Here is a 23,578-nt window from a genome sequence, read left to right as displayed (position 1 = left end):
AACCCACATAAGAAGCATTGTTACCCTCATCCCTGCTGGGTAATTTGTATACTGCAGTAGTTTGTTTGGAAACATGCCTGTTGTTCTTTAAAATATGCTTAATGCTAGATTAGAGAACAGATTTTTTTTGTTGTTGTTTATGCAAGCTCATTTCTAAAGCATTTAAAATAAAGAGCTTGGGCATGTATGGTATTTAAAAACCCTTCACATGATGTTTTTAAAACAGATCAATTTCAGCATTAAAATGTTAGGAATTCAGCCAAGGAAAATTCAACTTGGATTGTATAGCTGTAATGATAATGTATTATAACCATCTTCTTTGAAAGTGATTGTACCAGCAGAGTTGAACCTGGTGAATTACATAATTTAAGAGTGTTTGCCAGAACACTGTTGTAGGGGTATTATTCAAGCCTTTTCTAAACAAAAGCAAAATGAAAGATGGATTTTATTATGAGGTACTTAAATCACAAGAATCGTTGTCACAAAATATCTAAAGATAACTCATTTGAATTGAACAGAAGGTCATATGTCTGAATGTCAGTTATCACACTAACTACTTGGCAGAGTATTAGGATGTAAGAGAGCATGATTTCTGTTTTTTAGCTTCTTTGGCTTGAATTAAAAATGACTTTATTACTTACCCAAAAAGTATTTTCGAGTCCAAAGTATCCCAGAGATGGAGACTTTATTGATTTGAAATATTGGCTTCCAAACTGTTAGGAAGTTTATATATCACTCACATTTTTAGGCATATCATTAATCTTTTTAAAACTTTTTTTTTTTTTTTAAAGGGAAAAGCTCATATATTCTTGGTTCACCCTCAGCCCAGTAGCCCTGTGTTTCAAAGGACCATACCTTGCACGATGAGTACTTTTGTGGGTCTGTTGCATCTTGTCTGCTGCTGCCTCACTCATTCAAGGTCTTGAGTAAGAGAATGTTTTGGGAGGATCAGGTTCATCATTTTGCAATATAAATATTGTTCCTTTGGAGGAGTGCTACAGGTTGAAATTCCTTAGTGCTTTTTTTTTTTTTTAAGATTTTATTTATTTATTTGACAGAGACACAGCAAGAGAGGAAACACAAGCAGGGGGAGTGGGAGAGGGAGAAGCAGGCTTCCCGCTGAGCAGGGAGCCCGATGTGGGGCTCGATGCCAGGTCCCTGGGATCATGACCTGAGCCGAAGGCAGATGCTTGATGACTGAGCCACCCAGGCGCCCCTCCTTAGTACTTTCAACGATGGAGATGAGGCAAGACTCTGAAAGAAATAAGAAGGGGTTGGGGAAACATTTGTTTAGAAAGCTGTCGCCTCTGCCTTGACACTGAGACCACATGGATGTGGTGAGAAAGTCATCTAGACAGAACAGTTCTCGAGACACTGCAGTGGCATTGTCACTGTTGCGGGGGTTGGGGACAGGGAAGTATGTAAACTGGGAGGGGAGAGGGCCACATGAAGACAGGCAGAGATTGGAGTTACGCTGCCACACACCCTGCAGTGCCAAGGATTGCCAGCAACCACCAGAAGCTGGAGAGGCAAGAAGGACTCTTCCCTAGAGACTCCAGCAGAAGCATGGCCCTCCTGACACCTTGGCCGTGACTTTTAGCCTCCCAAGCTGTGAGACAACACATTTCTGTTGTTTGAAGCCACCTGGTTTGTGAAAATTTGTACCACAGCCCTGGGAAGCTTAAGGTAGCTCCCAAGAGTTAAGTTTATCAGTCAGATTTGTTCCATCACTCCGTGTAGCAGTTGCTGTATGATGCCAAATACAGTGAGCATCTCCATACAGTAAGCTACAAAACTGTTCTTTGTTAAATGTTCTTTAAATGTTGCTCTTCAGTGGGGAACTAAGTACAGGCACTGTACTTAGGCTGTGGGGATATAGAGGTGAAAAAGACAAATGTCTGCCCTCATGGAGCTCAAAGTTCATTGGGAAGAGAAACATTCATTATAGATTAAGAATTCTGACAAAATTGCCTCAGTGGTTTTTATGGAGCCTGCATTCTTGTTCCTTTTTTTGCCATTGTCTAGAATCCTAATTGACCTTTGGATGCAGCCTCAGGTGATGCAACAGACTGCCTGTGCTTGTCATTCTCTTGGGAGTTAGTCTGGCCACATAGATTTATGCAGGAACACAGTTCATAGTGCCCACAGTCTTCAGCACGCATCCTCCGCCGTCCTTTGTGGTGGCCCTGCCAAGGCCATGTTTTCTCTCATGTTGCTGTCTTTCATCAAAAAAATAAAGTGGAGACTTTTCTAGAGTTTTTCTTTTTTAATATATGTTTTAATGTCCTTTTCATCTTTTGTATTTATAGAATTTGTAAGTTTTCTCTTTATACATGTTTCAGACTTCTTGGCTTAGGTAGAATAGATTTGAACCCAGATCTGTCAGACCTAATGAAGCAAGCCCCTTTGTCATTCCTTTGACTCCTTTTGTGTCCTCTTTTATTGATGATGCCTCGTTGCTCTGTATACAGGTTGGTTTCTTTTGACAGCACACAGGCATCATTTCCTGTGCCTCTTATTAAAATCAGAGGACTGTCTTGCAGTATCTGCCCTGTTAGTTTGAGTTACTTCATCCTCGGGATTCAGGTTTCTTCCTATATGAAGGGAGGAGGTTGAAGTAGACAGGTGCTTGTCAAACATTAATGAGCATAAAAGGCACACGTGGGTTAACAGCAGAGTCCCGATTCAGTGGGTATGGGGCAGGGCCTGAGGCGGTACATTTCTAATAAGCTCTCAGAGGCCATCTCGATGCTGCTGGACAGTGAGTGGGCCCTACTCAGGAGTAAGCGAGGGACTAGATGATTTCCCCGGTCCCTCCCAGATAAAGATGAGCACTTTCAGCCTTGTTCGGTAGCTGTGAGCTTCCTGTTGAGAAGGCCCACGCTGGTCTTGGCATTCCAGTATTCTCACCATCCCTGCTCGCTGCATTCCACTGGAAAGGGCAAGGTACACTCGGTGCCCTCTGATAGTGCTTGAAAGGATCTGCTGTCTGCACTTCATGTTTGATAGCTTGATCCATTTTCTTAGACTGAAGCTAAACCCACTTTCTAATGCATAATTAGCATCAGCCTTCAGGTTACATAGTTCTTCGTGTGGCTGTTTGCCTTGGGTTTCTCCATTCCTTCATCTTACAGTAATGGTAGATTTATAACTGTCCTCGTAACTATGATTAAATATCTCAATTCTTTTGCTTTATGTGGCGTTCTTGGCCACTTAATTACACTACATTAAATGGTATGTTGTTGCTGTCAGTGCAGTTGGATTGCATTGTGGATAGCATCTCTGGATATTTTGAAAAATGTTCCTATCATACAATTTGAGCTTGTAAACAGAAGTGCTGAGCATGCAGAAATGCGCTTTAAGAAATTATTTCTTTATTACTGTTTAGTTGAACTGATGGTGACACTAAACATCAAGACTTTGATGTTTTATACGGTATTCTTCCCCACTAATTAACTGCACTAATGAAGTTAATTAGTGGGGAAGAATGCCGTATAAAACATCAAAGTCTTGATGTTTAATCACAGCTTAAAAAGGAAGTTTCATACTCTTCGATTGCCAAACACATTCCTATTAGCCAGAGGAAGGTCAAACATTTTGTTTTCCCTCTTCTGGTCTTCCAAGCTTTTCCTGGCTCTTCTGGTTGACCATTGGTTACTTGAGCCTGAGTGTTAATCCTCTAGGCAAGCTGACAGTGGTATGTGGAGGGCAAAATCTCTTCCCACAAGCTGTAAACCAGCATATCTGAGAGACTCGGTTTCTGCAAAAGACCATGAAGACTTCTTGTAACATGCTGATGGGGTGGAGGTGGGGGGAATTACTCTCAAGGAGTAATGGGTATTTGTTTTTCTCATTACTGTCTAATTTTATCATTAATTTAGAGCCACTCCGTTTTCCTGTATGTTACCCTTTTGAGCCACCTAACTTCTGATAGGCATATTTCCTTAGTAAACTCAGACTGCAAAGCTGAAGAAACACGTATGGTTTAAACGGATAGGGTGTAAGTGGGGGGCCCTACAAAGTTGATTGTATGAATTCTTCGGTGACTATTAGGCAACAAGAACAAGAACTCCTTCTCAGGTCATTTCCCTGTGGTGTGTGTTAGATCAGTTCTTACTGTTTTTTGCCTTTTTTTTTTAATCAAGCAGGGTTTGCAATAGCATAATGTAATTCAGATAAGCAATTATTGTAATTGACCTTGGCGAAGAGTATCCTTGGCTTTTACCACAGTTTACTTAATACCTGAGAATGGCCAATTATCTCATAATGCCCACTTTATTGAGATTATTGTTTTAATTATGGCACTCGAAATACATCACTTTGTCAGCATTGTAGAGTCATGCATGGGAACACCACATTCAAGCATTCAGAAATGTGTAAAGAGCATGTGTCCTCATCTTATGACATGGTTGTGATTGAGTTTTTTCTCGCTCCCAACTCCAAACTATGATTTTAAAATATGTTATTTCTTACCAGTTAAATGTGGGTCCTCCTGGCGAGAACAGCCACAGGGAGATAAAGTCTGGGATGCTGGTACTGCCTCTGAGCTAATTGTGCCCTCTGAAAGGGCTGGAGGTGACTTGGTCCTAATAGGTAGGTGGTTCAAGTTGATTAGGAGTTCTAATTGACAGCAGTCCCAGCAGCTGCTGATTATCTGAATACACCTTAGGTCAGAGGTTCTCAGCTTTAGAGTCACTTGGGGGCTTGTAAAATTGCCTGGGCCCACTCCTCAGTCTGACTCCGTTGTTCTAGGGCAGGGCACAGGTGGGGTTTTGTTGTTGTTATTTTATTGTTGTTGTTTAAAGCTCCACGGCTGAGTCTGTCATGAAGTCAGGGTGGAGAACCACTGTCCGGTCGTTAAATTCCTCCCCACCAGCTTGTCTCATCCTGTGACCCTGTCCCAGAGAAAGGACACCTTTCGGTCCTTCCTGCTCTGTGTTTTACTCTCCTCCTCTTTCTCCCAGACTTAGCCTAGCCTTCCCCCCATGTCTGAAATCCCCTTGGTCCTCCTTCCCATGAAGTGCCTGGCCTACTGCGCCCAAAGAAATCTCAGGGGCTAGATCCTACCCCTTCTGAAACGTCTCACTGTGCTCTTATAACCAAGTTTTCTGTTCACCACGGAGAGATGGCTTACCTTCTAAGTTTTCTTTGAGTAAGGATAGCATTTATTCTTTAGCATCTATCTCAAATGACTCGTATACCACTTTGTGGAAATGTAATTCTGGCTCATTAGATCAGTTGTGTGCCCCTCCCCCCCCCCCGTGATAAGCCTGGAGGATGCCGTTTACATGTGCCACACAGTCTCTTAACCTTAAGGTTAAGAGCATTCTTGTGGGGTACCTAGGAAAGGACAGGAGCCCTTTCTTTTTCCAGTAGAAACTTATGTCACAGTGAAGATGAATGAAGTATGTTGACAGACTTGATTTCATTCTAATTATATACATACATACATATATACACACACATATATACATATATAAATACATATATATATGCACACACCCTGGAATATACGAATACTTATGTGCGCCCCCCCGCGATTGTATGAAGTCAGTCACCGGGTTCTAAGTCTCCATCTCTCTCAAATCCATTCTCTCCTCCCCTCCTCCAGCACCCTCTCCAGTCGTATCCAGCATCGTCTCCCCTGGACCACTGCTTCCCTTCCACAGCTCGATTAGCTGCAGGCCCAGCTAAGTCCTGCTAACTGTGTTAGTACAAGCAGGAGCACCAAAAGTGATGAAAGCTCAGCTTTGAAGATCTGAATCAAAATTTTGTTTTCATTTTAGCATAATGTAAGGTTTATATTGTGCATTTATTGTTTTTATTTTTAATTACTAAGGGTGGAGGGTAGGTAAAGTAGTCTTTTCTGTTTTTAAGTACTTTGAAAATCTTAACTCTGACTCTGGCCCCCTGTCTAACATAGAACTTTCCAAAATCTCCTGAATGATTTCTCGAGCGGGTGCCATCTCATCATTCCCTTCAGTGGCACTTCCAGTACAACAGACTTCACCGTGGCCTGCTGAGCCCCGCACAGCCCGGCCCCTCCCTCTGCCCAGCACCATCCCCCGCTGCTCCCCCTCCGCTGCAGGCCCCAGCCCTCCTGGCCCTCAAGTGTCACCGCAGGCTTCCTCCCACGGCAGGGCCTGTGCATGTGCTGTTCCCTCTGTCTGCAGAATTCTTTTCCTGGCTCTTCACATAGTTGGCTCCAGCTTGTGCTCCCGCTATCAGCCTGAATGTCATCTCTTTGAAGAGGCCGTCCCTGGCCACCCTGTCAGTAGGCTCAATTTTAGCATCCTGTTTATGTCCTTTGTAACACACTGCCATTTGCACTTATTAATTTTTTATTAATATATTATTAATAATTTACTCTTACGCCCCTTTACTACAGCAAGTGCTCTCTGAGGGCAGGGTCTTCATCTGCCCTTTTTACTGTGTACTGAGCCAGTGCCTCACAGCCCAGCAGCGTGCCTGGTACTCAGTTCAGTAACTGCCAGTATTCAGCTATTCACAAGGGGAATACGTGCTGTGTCCTCCCCCCCCAACCCCATTAGTCCTTTAGAGTCATCTGTCAAGCCTCCAGTGAAGTTGGGGTTGCAAGTTTCGACTTTACGCTGTTACCCCAACTCAACGTCATGTCAGAAGGTATGCTGGACATGAATTCTGCAAATAAGGAGAAAGAGCAGAACTTCTAAAGAGGGCACTAAGCCAGCCGGGCAGGTAGATGCCCAGACTAGAGAATCTGCTGTCTGAAACATTTGAACCTGGGCATATAGGAGAGTGGCCTTTGCCCAGAAGCCGAGGAACTGCCCAGTACCCTCTTTCAAAGGAACGCCAGTAGGAGACTTTGTAGCAGCTCTCGGGGCATCTTCTTGCCTGGTTAGGGCTGGCAAAGGCTTGGCCTTTGACTTCTCAGGCAGATTCCAGAAATCTGCATGAAAGAAAGGGCAGCGTGGCTGCCACTTCACGTAGCTATCTCATTTAATCTTCATGATGGTCTCGTAGAACAGATACCTTTATTTTACAGGTAGGAACATGGAAGCTGCAGGGGCTTAACTTGCCAGAATCACACAGCTAATAGGTGCTGGTGCAGAGATTTGAAGCCAGAGCGCTCTCACTCTAGAGCCTGTGAGTGTTCCGTTCCAGCCCCTTGCGTCTGAGCTCCATAGTGCCGTAAAGCTGGTGCCGTGCTCACTTTGTGTCCCCAGTGTCTAACACACTGCCAGTACAGAAGTAGCATTCAGCTCAAGTTGTAGGATTTTCCTGGCATCACTACGTGAGACCATGCTTGCAAAGTTTTTTGTTCTTTAGAAAGAGGAGTTAAGCCTCATTTTTTTCATCCACCAGCTAGTATTGAAAGCACTTCTACAAAATCGCTATCTCCATCCCCCTGGTCTAGCTGGCTCTCTCAGGGCTGCTAATGGCCTCTCTGACCCACTCCATTCCCAGCGGAAGTCCTTGGCTGTGTGTTTCAGCCGACTCTTAGTGGCTCAAGGTCTGGGACATGACATTGAATGAATCCGGTACTGGCTGCTTTGGTTACATACCAAGTTATAGGACCTTCTGCATCTAATTCCTGTGCCCTGGATGCTTCCAAACCAAAAAGATTAGCAAGAGGCTACTGTTGGCTGTGTTAGCAGAGGGCTATCCTGCTACGGAATGCGTGTGCACGTGTGTGTGTATGTGTGCGCGTGTGCATATGTAGAGAGAGAGAGTCATACCTACACTTTGAGTTACTTTCATCTTCATCCCTTCAGTCAGCAAGCATTTGCTGGACTGTCCATACATTACGAAGTGCAGGATTCCTTCAAGCCGTAGTTAGTATTAAATAGCAAAAGCATACCACTAGGCTAGTGTTCTTGCTTTTTAATAGAAGAGTGATTGATCAGATGGTATTCACCTCATTTCTCACTGTGGTGAGTGTGAGAGTATTTTCTTCCAGTCCATTTTCAGCATGCTACTATTACCGCCCCATTTAGCTCGGTGCCAAATTGCAGTTGGCTCCATTCACTTCTGTTTACCCGAGTAGTGCTGTAGTGATTAAATGTCACTGGGTACACCGAGTATACAAAAGTAATTAACCTAAAAGGACATGTTAGAATAAGGGTCAACAACCTCTTTAGCCCACAGTGCCCCCAGCCAGACTAAGTACTGACAGAGGTGTCGCTGGCAGGGCAGGGGCCAGGTGAGGAGTGGGAGGGAAGGAAAGAGGAAAGGTCAGAGAAGCAGGAGAACAGACCAGCACTCACAGTTGTTTGGGGTGGCAAGTAGACAGCTCTGAGACATCTGTAGTTCCCTTAAATTTCGCTCTTAGACCTGTGATCGAATGGTGGGAGGGGGGTGGGAATAGACCATGAACGGACTCCCCGGTCAGCATCTCAGCACGGGTTAGTGGAATGCCATTTCCTGGGTAGACCAGACTAATCTTGCTTGGCACACACTTGGTAAATCAACCTGTTCTTCCAATGTTTTATGTATTTTGTCAGCCCTGCATCTTTGCACCTACTTGTCAAATGAAAGCTGCTGCTTGAAATCGTTTCTTTGGAAAGATTTGAAATTGTGTCTCTTAAGTATCTGTGTCTGGTTTGTTTTCATTCCTCAGTATACTGAAGTCACTTTGTTAAACTGATTGATATTAATGCTTTATGTTGCTTTACATACTAAAATTTACATAAAACTCTAGATAGTCCTTTGTGACTTAACAATCAGCCATTGTAAAGCTCCTTTAAAAAAAAAAAAAGTATTATCTCTTGTCTGCCCTATATTGGGCTTTTTATTTCATCACCTGTGTGTGGTGACTTACTATCCAGAAAAAAAAGGAGTAGTGAGGGATTTTTTTTTTTTTTCCCCCTCTTACCACATACCTCCTTGGGAGAGAAACCTTCTAGGAGATCCCCAGGGATCACTGTACTCTGAGTGCGCGGCCACAGAGAAACTGCTGATGTCTGCGTTCTTCGTGTGGTCCGACTGTCAGGCAGGACTCATTTAAATCCTACCTTTTTGGTGGTTAGGCCTGAGTACGATTTGTTTCTCCCTGGTCACAGACAGGGATGAGTACATGATGAAAGACGAAGGAGAGCCAGTGGAAAAATGTCTCCCTTATGTGGAAGATTTATCTTTTTTAGAATAAGAAAAATTGGTGGCCTTGATATGTTTATGCAACAACAGATATTTCTTGTGTGTCCACCCAGAGGTCAGATCCTGGTGCTGACCTTGGGGGAGGGGGCCTGTGCCCTTGCTGGTGGGAAACAAACAGGGAAAGGGTGCCACCTTTGACCCTCTCTTCCACCTGGCATCTTTCTGACCTTTGTTCCAGTTTTAATTTTTCCACTGCTTTCTCTTGGTGTCTCTTCAGCATGGTCCTGAAAAATCGTCTTGTCACTGTATCACTTTCACAATTACCATTTTTGACTTTTGAAGGCTGCCTCCTTCCTTTGGTGTGCCTGCACACATCTGCATCACCCCCCACCCCACCCCCATGCAGCTATTCTTCTGATGGCAATCATTAATACTGAGTGCTGAGAATACAAAAAATAAGGTGCGGGAGCTTATGGCCTTTAGGGATGCACAACTGCGTGAGCAGATCAAGTTTTGTATTCACTCGTTTGTTCAGGAGCTGTTAATTGAGGCACCAAACCAAGTGGAGGGTCTCTGCCTTTGTGAAACTTACAGTCAAGTAGAAGAGACAAGAAAATATTCAAAATAATGGCCATGATACAAATGTTAGGAAGGAAGTAAATAAGGGATTATGATAGAGATTTCCAGGAGAGATCTCCTTGGATAATGTCACCGACAAGCCCTCTCTGAGAAAGTGGCATTTAAGCTGAGACATAAAAGGTGGAAAATGCTAGCCACTCAGAGGCTGGGGAAGAGTTCTTGGCAGAAGCCCACACCGAGAGATGAAAGAGAGTATGGGGTGTCCAGCATTCTGACAAAGAGACTTTGAACTCAGATTGGAGAAACTAGGCAGTAGGCAGGTCCGGCCTGTGCTTCTATAAATTGCCAGATGCTTGTAGTAAGGGGCGTGATTCCTGTTGTGCCTTTAAGATCTTTGAGGCCTGTGTCATCCAGTATAGTAGCCACAAGCCACATGTCGCTATCAAGCCCTGGAAATGTGGCCAGGCCAAGTCAATATGTGCTGCAAATGTGAAATACAGGCCAGATTTTAAAGACCTAGTACTAAAAAAAAAAAAAAATCATGTAAAATGTGTCATAATTTTGATATTGATTTTATGCTGATGTATTTTTAGATACAGTGGCTTAAATAAATAAATATATGACTAAAATTAATTGTACTGTTTTCAAATTTTTAAAATCTAGCTACTAGGAAAATTTAAAATATGTACATGGCTCGTGTTATATTTCTGTTTGTTAGTTGTGTTCTAGAGCACAAACTTTAGTGTTTTAATGAAGGACCTTAAGACCAAATTGTCCCAGCTGTTTTTTGCCACATTGGGGGGGGGGTATGAAGAAGACTTGAGGTTTCTTACTAGCCCTCTCAAAACTGTTAGGCAGCCTCCCTTTAAATTGATATACTATTGTTGCCTTTCTGTGTTCCTGCTGAATTACCTTCGATATTGTAGAGTATATTTGCATACATAATACATAAGAATATATATGAGACTCTGTGGAGTTAACACTCTTTGGAAGAAAAAAATGTTTAGCCTTTCAAATAGATTAAAACAGTTTACTGGAAAAAATAGCAACATGAAAAGACTTTCTTTTCCGATAAATTTTAATAGTTACTAAAATGAGGATTCTGGTCCATTAAGATAGAGCTTGCCAAGTCTTCAAGCTGAGTCACTTATTTTCTCTGAGCGGCTACTCTACTTCAGCTTCTTTCAAAGCAGCTGTTAGAAGTACGTTGATATTTTGATTCAAGAACAGAACACAGTGCAAGTATAGGTCTAAAGTCAATTCACCTTCCCAGAAAATTAAGGAAGGTAATTTTTGCCAGTCCCCCCTTTTTGTTTTAGGGCAGTCAACCTCATGTACTACGTCGTATTTGTCAGTGAGACTTAGTAACATTGATTATAAAGCGGTAGGTGAATGAGTGACCTCAGATATATTTTATGGCTGCTGTACAAAAAAAAAAAAAATTCCCAGGAGGACGTGGCAGGTGCATGTGACTGTATTTTACAAAGTGCATACAAGATTTATAGAGTCTCTGTTAATGAGGGAAGGGAATTCTTGGTGGAGAACAAATGCATGTAGGAACATTAGGTCTTGTGAACTTTGAAGAGGCCCATTGGATTGAAGAGCTCTGCGGTGGCTTTGGGATGATTAGCTGGATTAAAAGATGGGACTTTTATGCACTATCTGTGGGCTCACTTCTCCATCAGTGGTAAGGGGATGTACTTGTCCCTTCTCGTTCTCCCAGTTTGCGTGCTCATGTGACCTGCCGTTCAGACCAAGAGCAGACAGTTGGCTATCAAGAGCGGGAAGCTAAGCTGCCCACACAAGGATCAAACCTGTATCTTTGGTGTCAAAGCATCATGTTCCAGCAGCTCAGCTCACCAGCTAAAGTAACTGTATTTAATGAAATTTCTGGGGTGGAGCCAACAGCTTTATTCCAGGAAGAGGAAATAACAGTCAAGAAACCCCAGGAGGACATTAAGATAATGTTCTAATTTAAAATCAATTTTATTGATACCTTTATTATTATAGCATTTTATCCTGACCAAGTAATACATAATGCTGAAGCCATGGAAACAAAACATGAATGACTAAATATTGAAGTGCTATATATTTTACTGCATGAAGCAAAAAATATGTAGGACTTTTGTATTCTAAGTATTTTGAACTCAGGGAGCCTTCTGGAGGGCAAGGGTGTAGATTTCATTCATCTTTGTATTTCTGTACTTTAGCGGGTGTTCAGTAACTACTTGTTCAAAGAGCCCATAAGTAGACTGAGATTGTGTGGTGGTTTCACATTAGCATAGGAGTTGTAGCTCTTCATGAGGCTAGCTACTGTGTTCCCAACATGCGCTCTCCTTCATCTTGGCGGCAGTCTTCTAAGCAGGTACTCCGGTGAGCCTCGTTTTGTCCACTGGGGAACTGGAAGCTTAGAGAAGTTCATTAACTTGTCCAAGGTCACACAGCTGGTGGTACAGTCTAGTTTGGAACCCAGGGCTGTCTGACCCTCATGCCCATACCATAACCATTGTGGACACTGCCTTTCATCTTAATCATTCCTCTGTCAGTTCCTCTTGTTTTGATTATCTGCCAGAGAAATTTATTCTGCCCCAAGTATCAGGAGAGAAGTAGAAAGACAAAGACAACAATAGAACATTTTTAAAGAACGCATTGTTTATGACATGTTGTAGAAGGTGAAACACTTATTAAGAACAGATTCATTACTTTTTTATACAGAGATTATATTTTATACAGAGATTATATTTTACTCATTTTATTCATTACTTTATACAGAGATTATATTTTACCAAGGGCAGGTCTTCAGAAAGTCCCGGTCATTTTTGAAGGTGAATTTTGATTTATGTTAATTTGGAAAAAGCAAGTTCTGTGAGGGTTATATACAGATTGTGTTTTTAATGACTTCCTTAATCAAGCAGGTTATTTTTAAAAAAAAGTCTTACTGAGGGGCACCTGGGTGGCTCAGATGGTTAAGTGTCTGCCTTTAGCTCAGGTCATGATCCCAGGGTCCTGGGATCAAGCCCCGCATCGGTCTTGCTGCTCAGCGGGAAGCTTGCTTCTCCCCTTCCCTCTGCCGCTCCCCCTGCTCATATTCTCTCTCTCTCTCTGTATCTCTGGTGTCTCGAATGAATAAATTAAAAAAAAAGTCTTACTGAAATGAGCAGTAAACGGACACCAGTGACTGGCTTAGAGCGCTACCATATTCAGGTTTTTCACCATGAGCATGCTATAAATTTTAAGCTAATTTACATAAATTTGCATGTTATGAGTCAGTATGTAAGATGTGTATATTTTAGCCAAATAATTTTTATTTTTTAATTTTTCCCAACTGCGGATTATTTTCTCCATCTCTGCTGGTTGTTTTTTTAATAGGTGGGATAGTAAATACTAAAATGTTTTATTAGTTATAAAGAACTGTATGAATAGAAATACAAACATTTTGTATACTACTGTACAATAAAACCTCAGTCAGAAATGCACTGGGGTATGGTACTATGTTTGGTATATATAGGTTTATTGAGGGTATTACTTTTACTTCAGAACTTGTTGAAAGTTTTTCATAACTCTGAAATGCTTTGAGGACTAGTGAACATAGTGACCCAGGGTGGCTCATGATTGTAGGGCTCCTCCTAATGAAGGCCCTTCTGCTTAGGAGGGGGAGTGGGCCGAGTCTCTGCTGATCTCAGGTAATATGTTGGCCTTCCTGAATTCAAGAGAGTCAACAATATTCCTTTCTGTTTTAGTCATCTGTTTTGTTGTTGTTGTTGTTACAGAGGAAATGATGCTTGAGGACTTCAGTTATGGCATCAGTGAAGGGTCAACAGGCCTCTTGAGCCTGCCTTCTCTGTCCTGCCCTCCCCCCTGCTGCCATTAACCAACTCCTTCTGAATTGTCCCTGACCCAAACTAATTCCTGTACTGAATGAACTACAGTTCGATTAGCAGTAAAGTTTATCTTCTAAACTGGGCTGGTTTTGAGTAAGGTAGGCCTGGACAACAATTGTAAGGGGAGGGCAAAACCCTAGCCAGATTTTTGTGGTTATCTCTTGCCCTGTTATTATCCCCTTTATCTGTTTGAAAATGGATTTACCCTTTGGTACCAAGTAGATGGGGTGTTGGAAGGCTGTAGCTGATGAACAGACAAACCATAACAAGTGAGTTTTAGAGTTTTTGATCATGGTCGTCCAACCATTCCTTCTGGTTGGAATCTTGTTAAGTGAATAGGGACATACGAACTTACACGGATGGCAAGCAGAATTAGCTTGATGTGCATTTGAAATCAAATTAGAAAGTTCGATATGGAGGTGGTATTTATAGTCCTGCCTGCAGTATTGAACCAAAACCTTATTGTGTTTAAAGGAGATGTGTTTTGGTTAATAGCAGCCTATTGAAACCCCATGATTATGGACCATCTGTATATCTGTGCTGAGGGGTAGTGCTACACAGAAGCCGAGAATAGTCCTTATGTGAGGCTTAAAATAGAAGAGCCACCCTAGCTCTGTAGTAAATAGCGTGCAGTGCAGCCCCAGTGCCGAGTTGCTGTTGCAGAGGGGCTCGGTTATCTGTCTGGGACTGTGCCTTGTATTACTTTATGGAGATTCTTTCACCTAGTCCTCAAAGCAGCCCAGGGAGGGAGTGGGCGGGGTGTTCTTGTCCCAGACTACAGAGATTGAGACTGAGCAATATCCCCAAGGCTACACAGCTATTAAGTGGAAAACTCTAGACTCAAATCCAGACAGGCAGTCTGACTCCAGACAGATGCTATTGCCTGCTAGTAAAATCTGTGCTACCTGTTATTAAAACTAGCTAATTGTAACAACACTACCTCTTGTTTTTTTTTGGGGGGGGTGTACTTTATAGAACTCTTTGTCATACATGGTCATCTTTGATCTTGAGGTGGCAGAAGAGTAAAGGTGAAAGGGTGGGGCCATCCACTTCAATTGCGGGAGGTCTCCGTTTTTAGTCTGACTTGGTCAATAACCTTAGTAAAGTCTTGGTTGGGTTTCAAACCAGGATCTAGAATTTTCTCATTTTGAGATGAAATATGATTTGTAACGTTAAGAGTAACTGTTTTAAGGCTTATCTTTTGCTTTCAAAGCAATTGGGATTTCCATATAATAAGGCTTAACAAATTTTTAGTATTTTTCCCCTAGTTTGTCCTTGCTTGCCCCCCTTCTTTTCTTCCATTAAACATCTACTTTGTTGTTTTTACTATCCCAATAATGTGTTTCATTTTTAAAAATACAGAGCTTTCTAGTAAACATTCACATTTAAGGTCTTTTGCCTTGTCTTGATTGGCCACTGCTTTTTTTGTTATGTTAATCACAATATATTACATCATTAGTTTTTGATGTAGTGTTCCATGATTCATTGTTTGCGTATACCACCCAGTGCTCCATTCAATACGTGCCCTCTTTAATACCCATCACCAGGCTAACCCATCCCCACCCCCTCCCCTCTAGAACCCTCAGTTTGTTTCTGAGAGTCCATAGTCTTTCATGGTTCGTCTCCCCCTCCGATTTCCCCCCCTTCATTTTTCTGATTGTTATGGCCCTCCATTCTTAACAAATTCGCCGATATAGTCACATGATCAAGCTGTAATGAGAAAATGTTACTAGGTTTGTAGATTTATTCAGAGTCATGATGCAGCTCCAGTTAAGTTTCCTGTGTAGTAAGCTAGGGAAATATCTAACCTAGGTAAGCTTTTAAAATAATGATAGAGAAATAAAAATATTTTCTAGTAGAACCGGACTTTGTCTTTAAAAGTATTTACTTAATTCCTCCTGTTCATGTGCTCAGTAAAAATCCAAGTGGCCTTCCAGTGGCTCAATGGTGGACTTGTAAGATTCATGATGAGAGTCTGTGCCAAGTCCAATTTGATTCCAGAGCAATTATGTTATTAGAACATTGCTGATTGCCCCGGTGCCCATTGTGTAGCTTAACCTTTAAATGCTAGTGATAATTAACTACTTTATCATTCTACCAGGAAACTCCAACATGTGACCCTGTTCTGCAGTAAAATTTCACAAGTAAAATACTGCCCACAGAGCCAGAAACAGCCAGTTAAGAAAAGTGAAGCTAGCTTGTTTGTACATGTGTGTCAATAAATAAGCATAAAGATCTAAATAAATAAGTGTTACCATTTAGTGTTAATTTTTAAGAAAGTATTTTATAATGGTTTAAAAATCAGTTTTCCCTTTTGGACAAAGTGGAGATAACTTTGAGTAGTATCTCAGAATCAAAAGGCTCAGATTGTTGTTAATCACAAACACAATTTTTTCTTCCTTTTGTAAAATAGCAAATGAGTAGGACGAAGGCATGTGGAAGTAGGTAGAAGAGTAGAGGGGAAGAGACACGACTGTCCTGCCGCTAATTCCCAAGGGCGGCGCTTCCCAAGGGCGGTGCTACTCGGGTCTTACTGTAATGAATGGTTTCTTGTGTAAACTGTTCAGCCTAGTGGTCTTCTGAAAGGGAATGTATCGTATGAATTTTAGGTTAAGATTGAGGAGCGCAAAGGGGATGTTTGTTCATTTATGTTTAAAAACATTTCTGGGCAGTTCTCTGCTGCTCACTGTGCTGGGGGCCCCACCCCAGGTAACCCACAGCCTGTAGTGGGAAGTGGCCTTGTAAACAAATAGCCACATATTGATTGCGAGTGCTCTACTCACGGGGTGAACAAAGTGTTAAGGGAACAAAGAAGAATTGAGTGATTAATTCTGCCTGACAGCGTCTGAGCGAGCTTTAAAAGGGGACATTAGAGCTGGTCCTTAAGAATAAGGATTTCAACAAAAAAAATACTGAGGGGAAATGGGCATTCTCATAAGCCAGGGAAAAAAGGCTACAGATACAATGAAAATGCACAGAGCGCTGGACCACAACAAGCTCATGGTGCTGAGCTCTAAGGTTAGGGCGTAGAGGGAAGGGCTTTGGAAACGGCCATGTGCAGAAATATTTGGACTTTCTCCCCTAAGGACAGTGGGGAAACTGTTGGTGGCTTTTAAGGAAGAGTGAGAAGTGGTAGAATCTCTCTTTGGGAGATATGAACCCTAGAAATGTGGAGAATAGACCGGAGGAGGGGGGAACTAGATAGGGGGTTCTGACGTCAAATATGGTAGGTCGTGGCTCACAGATGATATTTGCAAGCATGATTTCGATGGAGTAATGGTCACAAAAAAAAACCCCGGTCACGGCATTGGCTTGGGAATGAGGATTGGAACTCAAGAGAGATACATGAAGAAGCTGTCCAATTTTTAAAAAATTGTTTGGCTTCTAATGTTTTACTTTGGTCTTTGGCCTTACTGAATGACGTCTGCCATCTTTTCTGCTATTAATCTTAAGGGTGAATGAGTAGGGTAGTTTCAGGGTTTGGTGCCTCCGACCTAGAGTATTCATTGAAGACTCTGAGAGAGGATGATACAGGAAGGAAGGGTTTAGAGGTACCCACCCCTCTCATTGGGAACCCACTCACTTGTCCTTCCTCCCATCTTCTCCTGACACCAAACTCCTATCCCTCCTTCCTGCCTTTGGAGCTAGTGGTGGAGTTGCCGTCACCGCAGCTGACCACCAGGGGGTGATGTCTTGGTAGTGTGATAACTGACCCAGGCATGGGAAAAAAAAGTTCATTGATTTTCCTCTAACAGGCTTCAAAAGTTTAGTCACAAAAGAAAATGTGGCATTAAGGTTCAGTGGAAGTGAAATGGGATATAGAGCCAAAAGTTCTGGACATCACACTGCCTCTCATAGTTAATTTAAAAGCCCTTGTAAATGTTGTGTATCTTCATAAATGTTAAATTATTACCATCAGACTTAAGATAAAGGAAAAAAACATACAAGGGGTTAGTTTTATATGAGAAGAATAAAGTTATCAATGAGGAAGAGCTTTATGGAACAGTTTCCTGAATTGATTTAGATGCAAGGCAAAGAGATATTCTGGTGGTGATACTTTGTTCTTCCTAGAACTTGTTTTCTCATCTCCAAATGTTCTTTCCACTGCCCAGCCTGAGTTAATTTAGCACTCAGAGCCCTGCGCAGGTGCCCTGCTGAGGGGCTTGGCTTTTCTGGCCTTTATGACCCACCCTCCACAGGTCAGCCCTGCTCCCTCTCTCACACCTCACCTAAGTGTTGAGCTGGCTCCTGTTTGTTGTGTCTGGAACTGAGTTACTAGCCAGTTCATAAGGTTGCTTCCAGTTTTCATTGACGCTTTCTTCACTTCCTCATAAATGATTTTAAGCTCTCATACTGTCTCAATGTGCCCAGTAGTAATCCCCCTGGCCTCAATGGCAGACAGACGCATTCTCTGTGCTTGAGTGTTTATTTTCGGCGTGTAGGCCTCCTCCAGTTGGGAGCACTTTGGAAGAGCAGAGATGATGAACATTGCCTGAGCCTGTATGGCTTGCTCCCGACTGTGATCCCAAGAGGGAGGGACTATCATTCCCAGTTACCTGGTCCTAATGGGGGTTCCAGGGTTTCCAGAGATAAAAAGGAGCAGGCTCATGAAAACTGTAGGAGTCAGAAAGGAATAAAGTAAATTTTTGCAGGTGTTTGGTTTTTATTTTTATTTGCCATTCTGAATCTTCCATGCCCTTAAAACAAGGGACTTAGCAAAATCCGTAGATAGGACCTTTGTGTCACGTGATCACCATTTGGGGGTTACTTAAATTCCCAAAGAGTACCTGTCTTCTTTTTTCTTTGAAGAATTACTAGTTTTTCTCAAGATGGACTCTAACATATTCAGTGTCTCTGTACAAGCTTAAGTTACTGCCTTCCCATCAGCCAGCAAACTCGGGGCGGAGGAGGGTGGGGTTTGCCTTTTCCTCCCTTCCATTTTCTCTCCTCTCTGCTTTCTTCCTCACCTCTTTGAAGCTGCTTCACCAGTGTAATCTACATCTCTTTGGGACCAGACCCATTCTGTCTTCTGAATTTGCTATTCCTTGCCTCCTTTTTTATTCCTTGGCTCCCTCTCTGGTCCTGTCTCTGTTTCTTCTTTCCTGTTTGTTCCTTTTTTCCCCTCATTCCCTTTTCCTGGTTTTCTGTCTCCACCTCTGTTGCCCTCTTCCTTTCACCTCCTCCTTTCTCTCCTGTCTCCTCCTAACAGTTTTGCAGGTGTGCACTAACGAACAGAAAGGACACGAAGCCTGAAAAACCCACGGTTAAGTGGGTGGTCATTTCTCAACCCTGCTTTCTTTCCTAATTCCAGAGCTCTTCGGTATCCCCGTCAGCCAGTTTCCGAGGTGCCGAGAAACACAGAAACTCCACAGACTACTCCTCCGATAGCAAAAAGCAGAAAACTGAAGAAAAGGAAATTGCAGCTCGTTATGTAGGTTCATCCACCTTTGCTTTGGGGGAAGCCAGTTTACTCTTTTTATCAGCAGCCATTTTACCCTTTGACTATTACCAACCAAAATGAGAACATAGGAGGAAAAAACATCCACTAGGAGAAAAAAATAGTGGTTGCGTTTAGAGCTGTGTCTCAGTTGGCTAGCTGAAGTCCTCTGTGGTGCAGGTCAGTGCGTGTGTGTATGCGAGTCGGAACAGAGTGCTTCATCTGGCAGCTAATAGAAGATGTTGTGGGTGTCCCATAATATCCTTTCTAGAGATGTATTTGCTTCCCTCTGTGTGTTTCAAGGTGGTTGAATTTTCTGTGGTCAACTCAAAATGTTAAGGAAAAATGTAAAATCATAGAAAACCTGTTAAAATGTCTAAAATGAATTTGTGCTGAGGAATAAAGCGAATTTTGTGGAGTATAACTTGCAGAGGCATTCAGATGTGTCCCTAGCATGGGTTGAAGTTCATTTTCCTTCAGGGACTAACCCTTCAGGTCACATAGTGAAGGGAGCAAGCTGGATGGGACCGGGGTGGATGCAGACAGCCCCTACTCCGCTTCCTGTGGTGATGCCCTGCAGGACTACAAGGCCTCAAAAAAAGCAGAAAGTTTGGATTTTTGTGTGACACCTCCCAATTTTAAAATGGTGATTACTTAACCCAGTTTTTTAAACTGAGCGAACAAATCACACCCAACAGTAGGCTGGATTTAGCCTGGACATGCCAGCTTCCACCAGATGCTCTGGAGTAACAAGCAAGCCATAAGCTTCGGTTTTTTACAGGGTAAAGTGGAATCATCATATTACCTACCTTGTAACATCATTATGAGGATTAAAGAACATAGTACATTGTAAAGTGTTTAGCACTATTGGGTGCAGTTTGTTTTTATAAGATAAGAGGAATTAGTCTGAACTTATCCAGGGTAAATCTGGCCTTTGTGCGTTTGTGCTGGGGGAGGAGGTAATGCTTGTCACTTGTCAATGCAGGACAGCGATGGCGAGAAGAGTGACGACAACTTGGTGGTTGACGTTTCTAATGAGGTATGTTTTCTGGCTCATTCAGCTTCCTGCTCTTACCCACTGTAACAATGACTAGTGTCCAGACAGTTAGTATTCAAAATGTGTGCTTTGTTTCCAAAAGGACCCACTTTTTGTTTACCTGAGAAATTTATGTATTACTGATTTTATGTATTAGTGATCCTTTTTTTTTATTGCTATTCTTTTCTATAAAAGTACAAGTATGTTTTTGCTATCACCATAAATGCACACCAGACATATGTGGTCAGCCTGCAGATCTCACTGACAAGTGACCTGTAGATATGTAGGGTTTTGATTTTTGTTTTGAGTAAGTAACAGCTGACCCTTGAATAATGCAGATGGGGGAGCAGTGTTTCAGGGGCACCAACCTCCCATGAAGTTGAGTATACGCATGTAACTCCCCCCCCAACACACACCTTTTTTTAAAAATTTAAGTGTAGTTGTTGACACACAATGTTACATTAGTTTCAGGTGTACAAAAGAGTGATTCAGCAAGTCTGCACGTTATGCTGCCCCCCCCCGTATAACTTTCAGCTCCCTCAAAACTTAACTATTAATAGCTTACAATAACATAAACAGTCGATGAACACATATTTTGTGTGTTAACATACTCTATTCTTATGATAAAGACAGCTAGAGGAATGTTATTAAGACCATAAGGAAGAGAAAATACAGTTTATAGTACTATAGTGCATTTACTGAAAAAAATCTGCATATAAGTATACCTGCGCAGATCCAGCTCATGTCGTTCAAGGGTCAACTGTGCTATAAATACTGTATTTTCTTTGACTTCAGTACCAAATATTTTCTTCAGCAATAGTGGTACGTCTTTTATTATCGATTACAGAACATTTTGCTCCATGCTTTCCGCTAGAAACATCCACACTCAGGTACTCTAGCTAGCATCGTGAATGTGCTGTCTGCATTAATGCCCTTGATGTTCCTTCGTAGGATCCATCTTCCCCTCGAGGGAGCCCAGCACACTCCCCGAGAGAGAATGGCCTGGACAAGACACGCCTGCTCAAGAAAGATGCCCCCATCAGTCCAGCCTCTATTGCATCCTCCAGCAGCACTCCTTCCTCCAAATCCAAAGAACTTAGCCTTGTAAGCTGTTCATCATCTTTCTTATTAGCCTTGCCTGTTTCAAGATGATTGGCTTTGATTATTTTTAAATTTGGTATTTTTCACATTTTTCTATAGGACTCTTATTTCCAAATATATGTATACATTCAGTATTCAAGTTTAATTGACAAAAGTACTTTGGGAACACAATGGGTTTACTGACTTCCCGGTGATAGATGTTTGTTTTATGAGTCTTTTTGCAAGGATAGGGGAGGGATATGGGGAAATTGATTGAAACGTGTCTCAGCAAAGATGAAGAAATACACATTGGGCTTACAGAGATGGTTTTGTCACCTATGGTTTATGGTAAATTTAGTTTTCGGCTGGGATATGATTTTGTTGCTAGCTTTGTTTGAATTACCAAGCTATATATGACTGCAATAATTTTCCCTTCCTATCTAAGGAATAATCTGTCATTTACAAAAGTCTACCTTGACTCACACCACAAATCACAAATGCAAAAATGAAACTGCTTATGAGTCAGGATAATCTCCCCATACCCCCTTCTTCTCTGGCTCTGTAGTTAATTGCATTTTTGTGTATATGTCTTCCTTTTTCCTCACCAGTTATTTCCTTGTAACGTAACATTTAAAAAAAAAAAAAGACTCAGTTTTCAAATAACCTTCTGAATTCACAGCTGAAGGAAAGAAAGTTCCTCAGTTGGTCTGCATATTAGGAGGATGTGTCTGGCACGGGGCTACATTAAGTTTTTTTCTGTTGTTCTCTCTTGGCCTTCTGGCCTTCTTGTATTGGCAACTCCTCTGTGCTGATCAGGGCATGGATCTGTTCTAAGGGGACCCGTTAACCGGGAAACCTCTTGTGACATGAACAGTCCACCAGGAACCCAGCTCAAGCAGCCTTAAATCAAAGCAACCAGCAAGTGTTTGGTCACAGGATGTCATGATTTGTCAGCCTCTGTCTGACTCAGACCCAGTTTCCTGGAAATCATTTACTCTACCCTAAATTCTGCTTCAGTTCATATCCTCCTGAATGTTGGTTTTGTGGTCTCGGGGAACTCTTTCTGTTTGTTGGTTTGTCCTTTTTAATTAGGAAAATAAAGGCCCAACCTGAAGAACTTTTTCCATTTCTTTCTCTTTTCCTTTTGACTTGCCTTTTTAAACGTTTAACATCATCATTAAAACTGTGTTCTGATTGCCACTCTATTCTCTTCCATCTCTTGTTAGAATGAAAAATCTACTACTCCTGTTTCAAAGTCCAATACCCCTACTCCACGAACCGATGCACCTACTCCAGGCAGTAACTCCACTCCTGGATTGAGGCCTGTGCCTGGAAAACCACCAGGAGTCGACCCCTTGGGTTAGTAAGAAGGGTTTTCTGTGTATTTATGCTTCATGGTTTTGAAGACATTAAAGCAATTTAAACAGTGCATTACCGTAAGAGTAGTAATAACCAGCCATGAAAAGCTGTTAGAGTTACTTATTTAACCTGAACCAAGTGCCTTGATGATTTTTGAGAATATTACATTATGTGAATTTGAGCCCCGGACCCTATTTTTCTTTAAGGTGTAAGTTAATGTTAAAACTTCCTTATTGTTTCCCGTGTTCTTGGTTTTTCTATTCTCTCCTTTCATTTTGGTCTGTAGCCTCAAGCCTCAGGACCCCAATGGCAGTCCCTTGTCCATATCCAACCCCGTTCGGGATCGTGCCCCACGCCGGTATGAACGGGGAGCTGACCAGTCCTGGCGCTGCCTATGCCGGACTACACAACATCTCTCCGCAGATGAGCGCGGCCGCTGCCGCTGCCGCCGCAGCCGCCGCCTACGGGAGATCGCCGGTGGTACGTTTGTGGGCCTTCGAGAAACCAGCCCATCCCGTGGCTCACAGGATCGCCAGACGTATTTTTGAATGTAGTATATGTAATTTGAGGTATTTGTAGAGGGACCTGTCCTATCCGTAAATTAAACTACACACAGTTGTACAGTGAGATCCATTTACTTTTCTAAGGAGAGGAAATGTCCTTGTTATTTTAGGTTTACTTTTAATTTTAAACCTACAAGAGCAGAGCGAACGATCATGAATGTAGTGAACCCTGTGTTTCCATTATAAGCTTCAAAAATTATACAAATAATTTTTTTCGTGTATATTACCCCGAAAATCATAAACATCCTGTCTTTTCATCAGTAGATACATCTGTCTGTATATCTCTAAAATCGTATTTAAAGTCTGTGTTCTCCCGAGACCTAGAGAGGCATTGAATAGGCTGAGATGAGTTAATGTAACTTCCTATGTTTTTGTTGTTTTGCTTGGGAAAATTGTAGGTTGGATTTGATCCACACCATCACATGCGCGTGCCAGCCATACCTCCAAACCTGACAGGCATTCCGGGAGGAAAACCGTGAGTACCCCTGAGCCTCATGCTCACCGCCATGTGCCAGACCCTGGGCCGTTGCCGGCCCTTTCCGCTGAGCACTGCTAGGCGGCGGCGGGG

The 23,578-nt window shown here is 42.3% G+C and overlaps 1 protein-coding gene across 9 annotated transcripts in view; it reads left to right on the top strand.

Annotated features, from left to right (window-relative positions):
- The window catches only part of TLE4 (TLE family member 4, transcriptional corepressor), a 142,057-nt gene that overhangs the window by 101,181 nt on the left and 17,298 nt on the right, over nt 1–23,578 (top strand). For all 9 annotated transcript variants that reach the window (XM_027615227.1, XM_027615226.1, XM_027615229.1 and 6 more), the window contains 6 exons: nt 18,847–18,966; nt 19,958–20,011; nt 20,960–21,112; nt 22,315–22,447; nt 22,734–22,927; nt 23,409–23,485. In XM_027615227.1, coding sequence (XP_027471028.1) covers nt 18,847–18,966; nt 19,958–20,011; nt 20,960–21,112; nt 22,315–22,447; nt 22,734–22,927; nt 23,409–23,485 — 731 coding nt within the window. The remainder of the gene's footprint in view (nt 1–18,846; nt 18,967–19,957; nt 20,012–20,959; nt 21,113–22,314; nt 22,448–22,733; nt 22,928–23,408; nt 23,486–23,578) is intronic.

The sequence above is a fragment of the Zalophus californianus genome, chromosome 13 (genome assembly GCF_009762305.2).
Source record: "Zalophus californianus isolate mZalCal1 chromosome 13, mZalCal1.pri.v2, whole genome shotgun sequence".
NCBI lineage: Eukaryota > Metazoa > Chordata > Mammalia > Carnivora > Otariidae > Zalophus > Zalophus californianus.
Note: the sequence above shows the minus strand (reverse complement) of the source record. Positions and strands in the feature narration are given on the sequence as shown.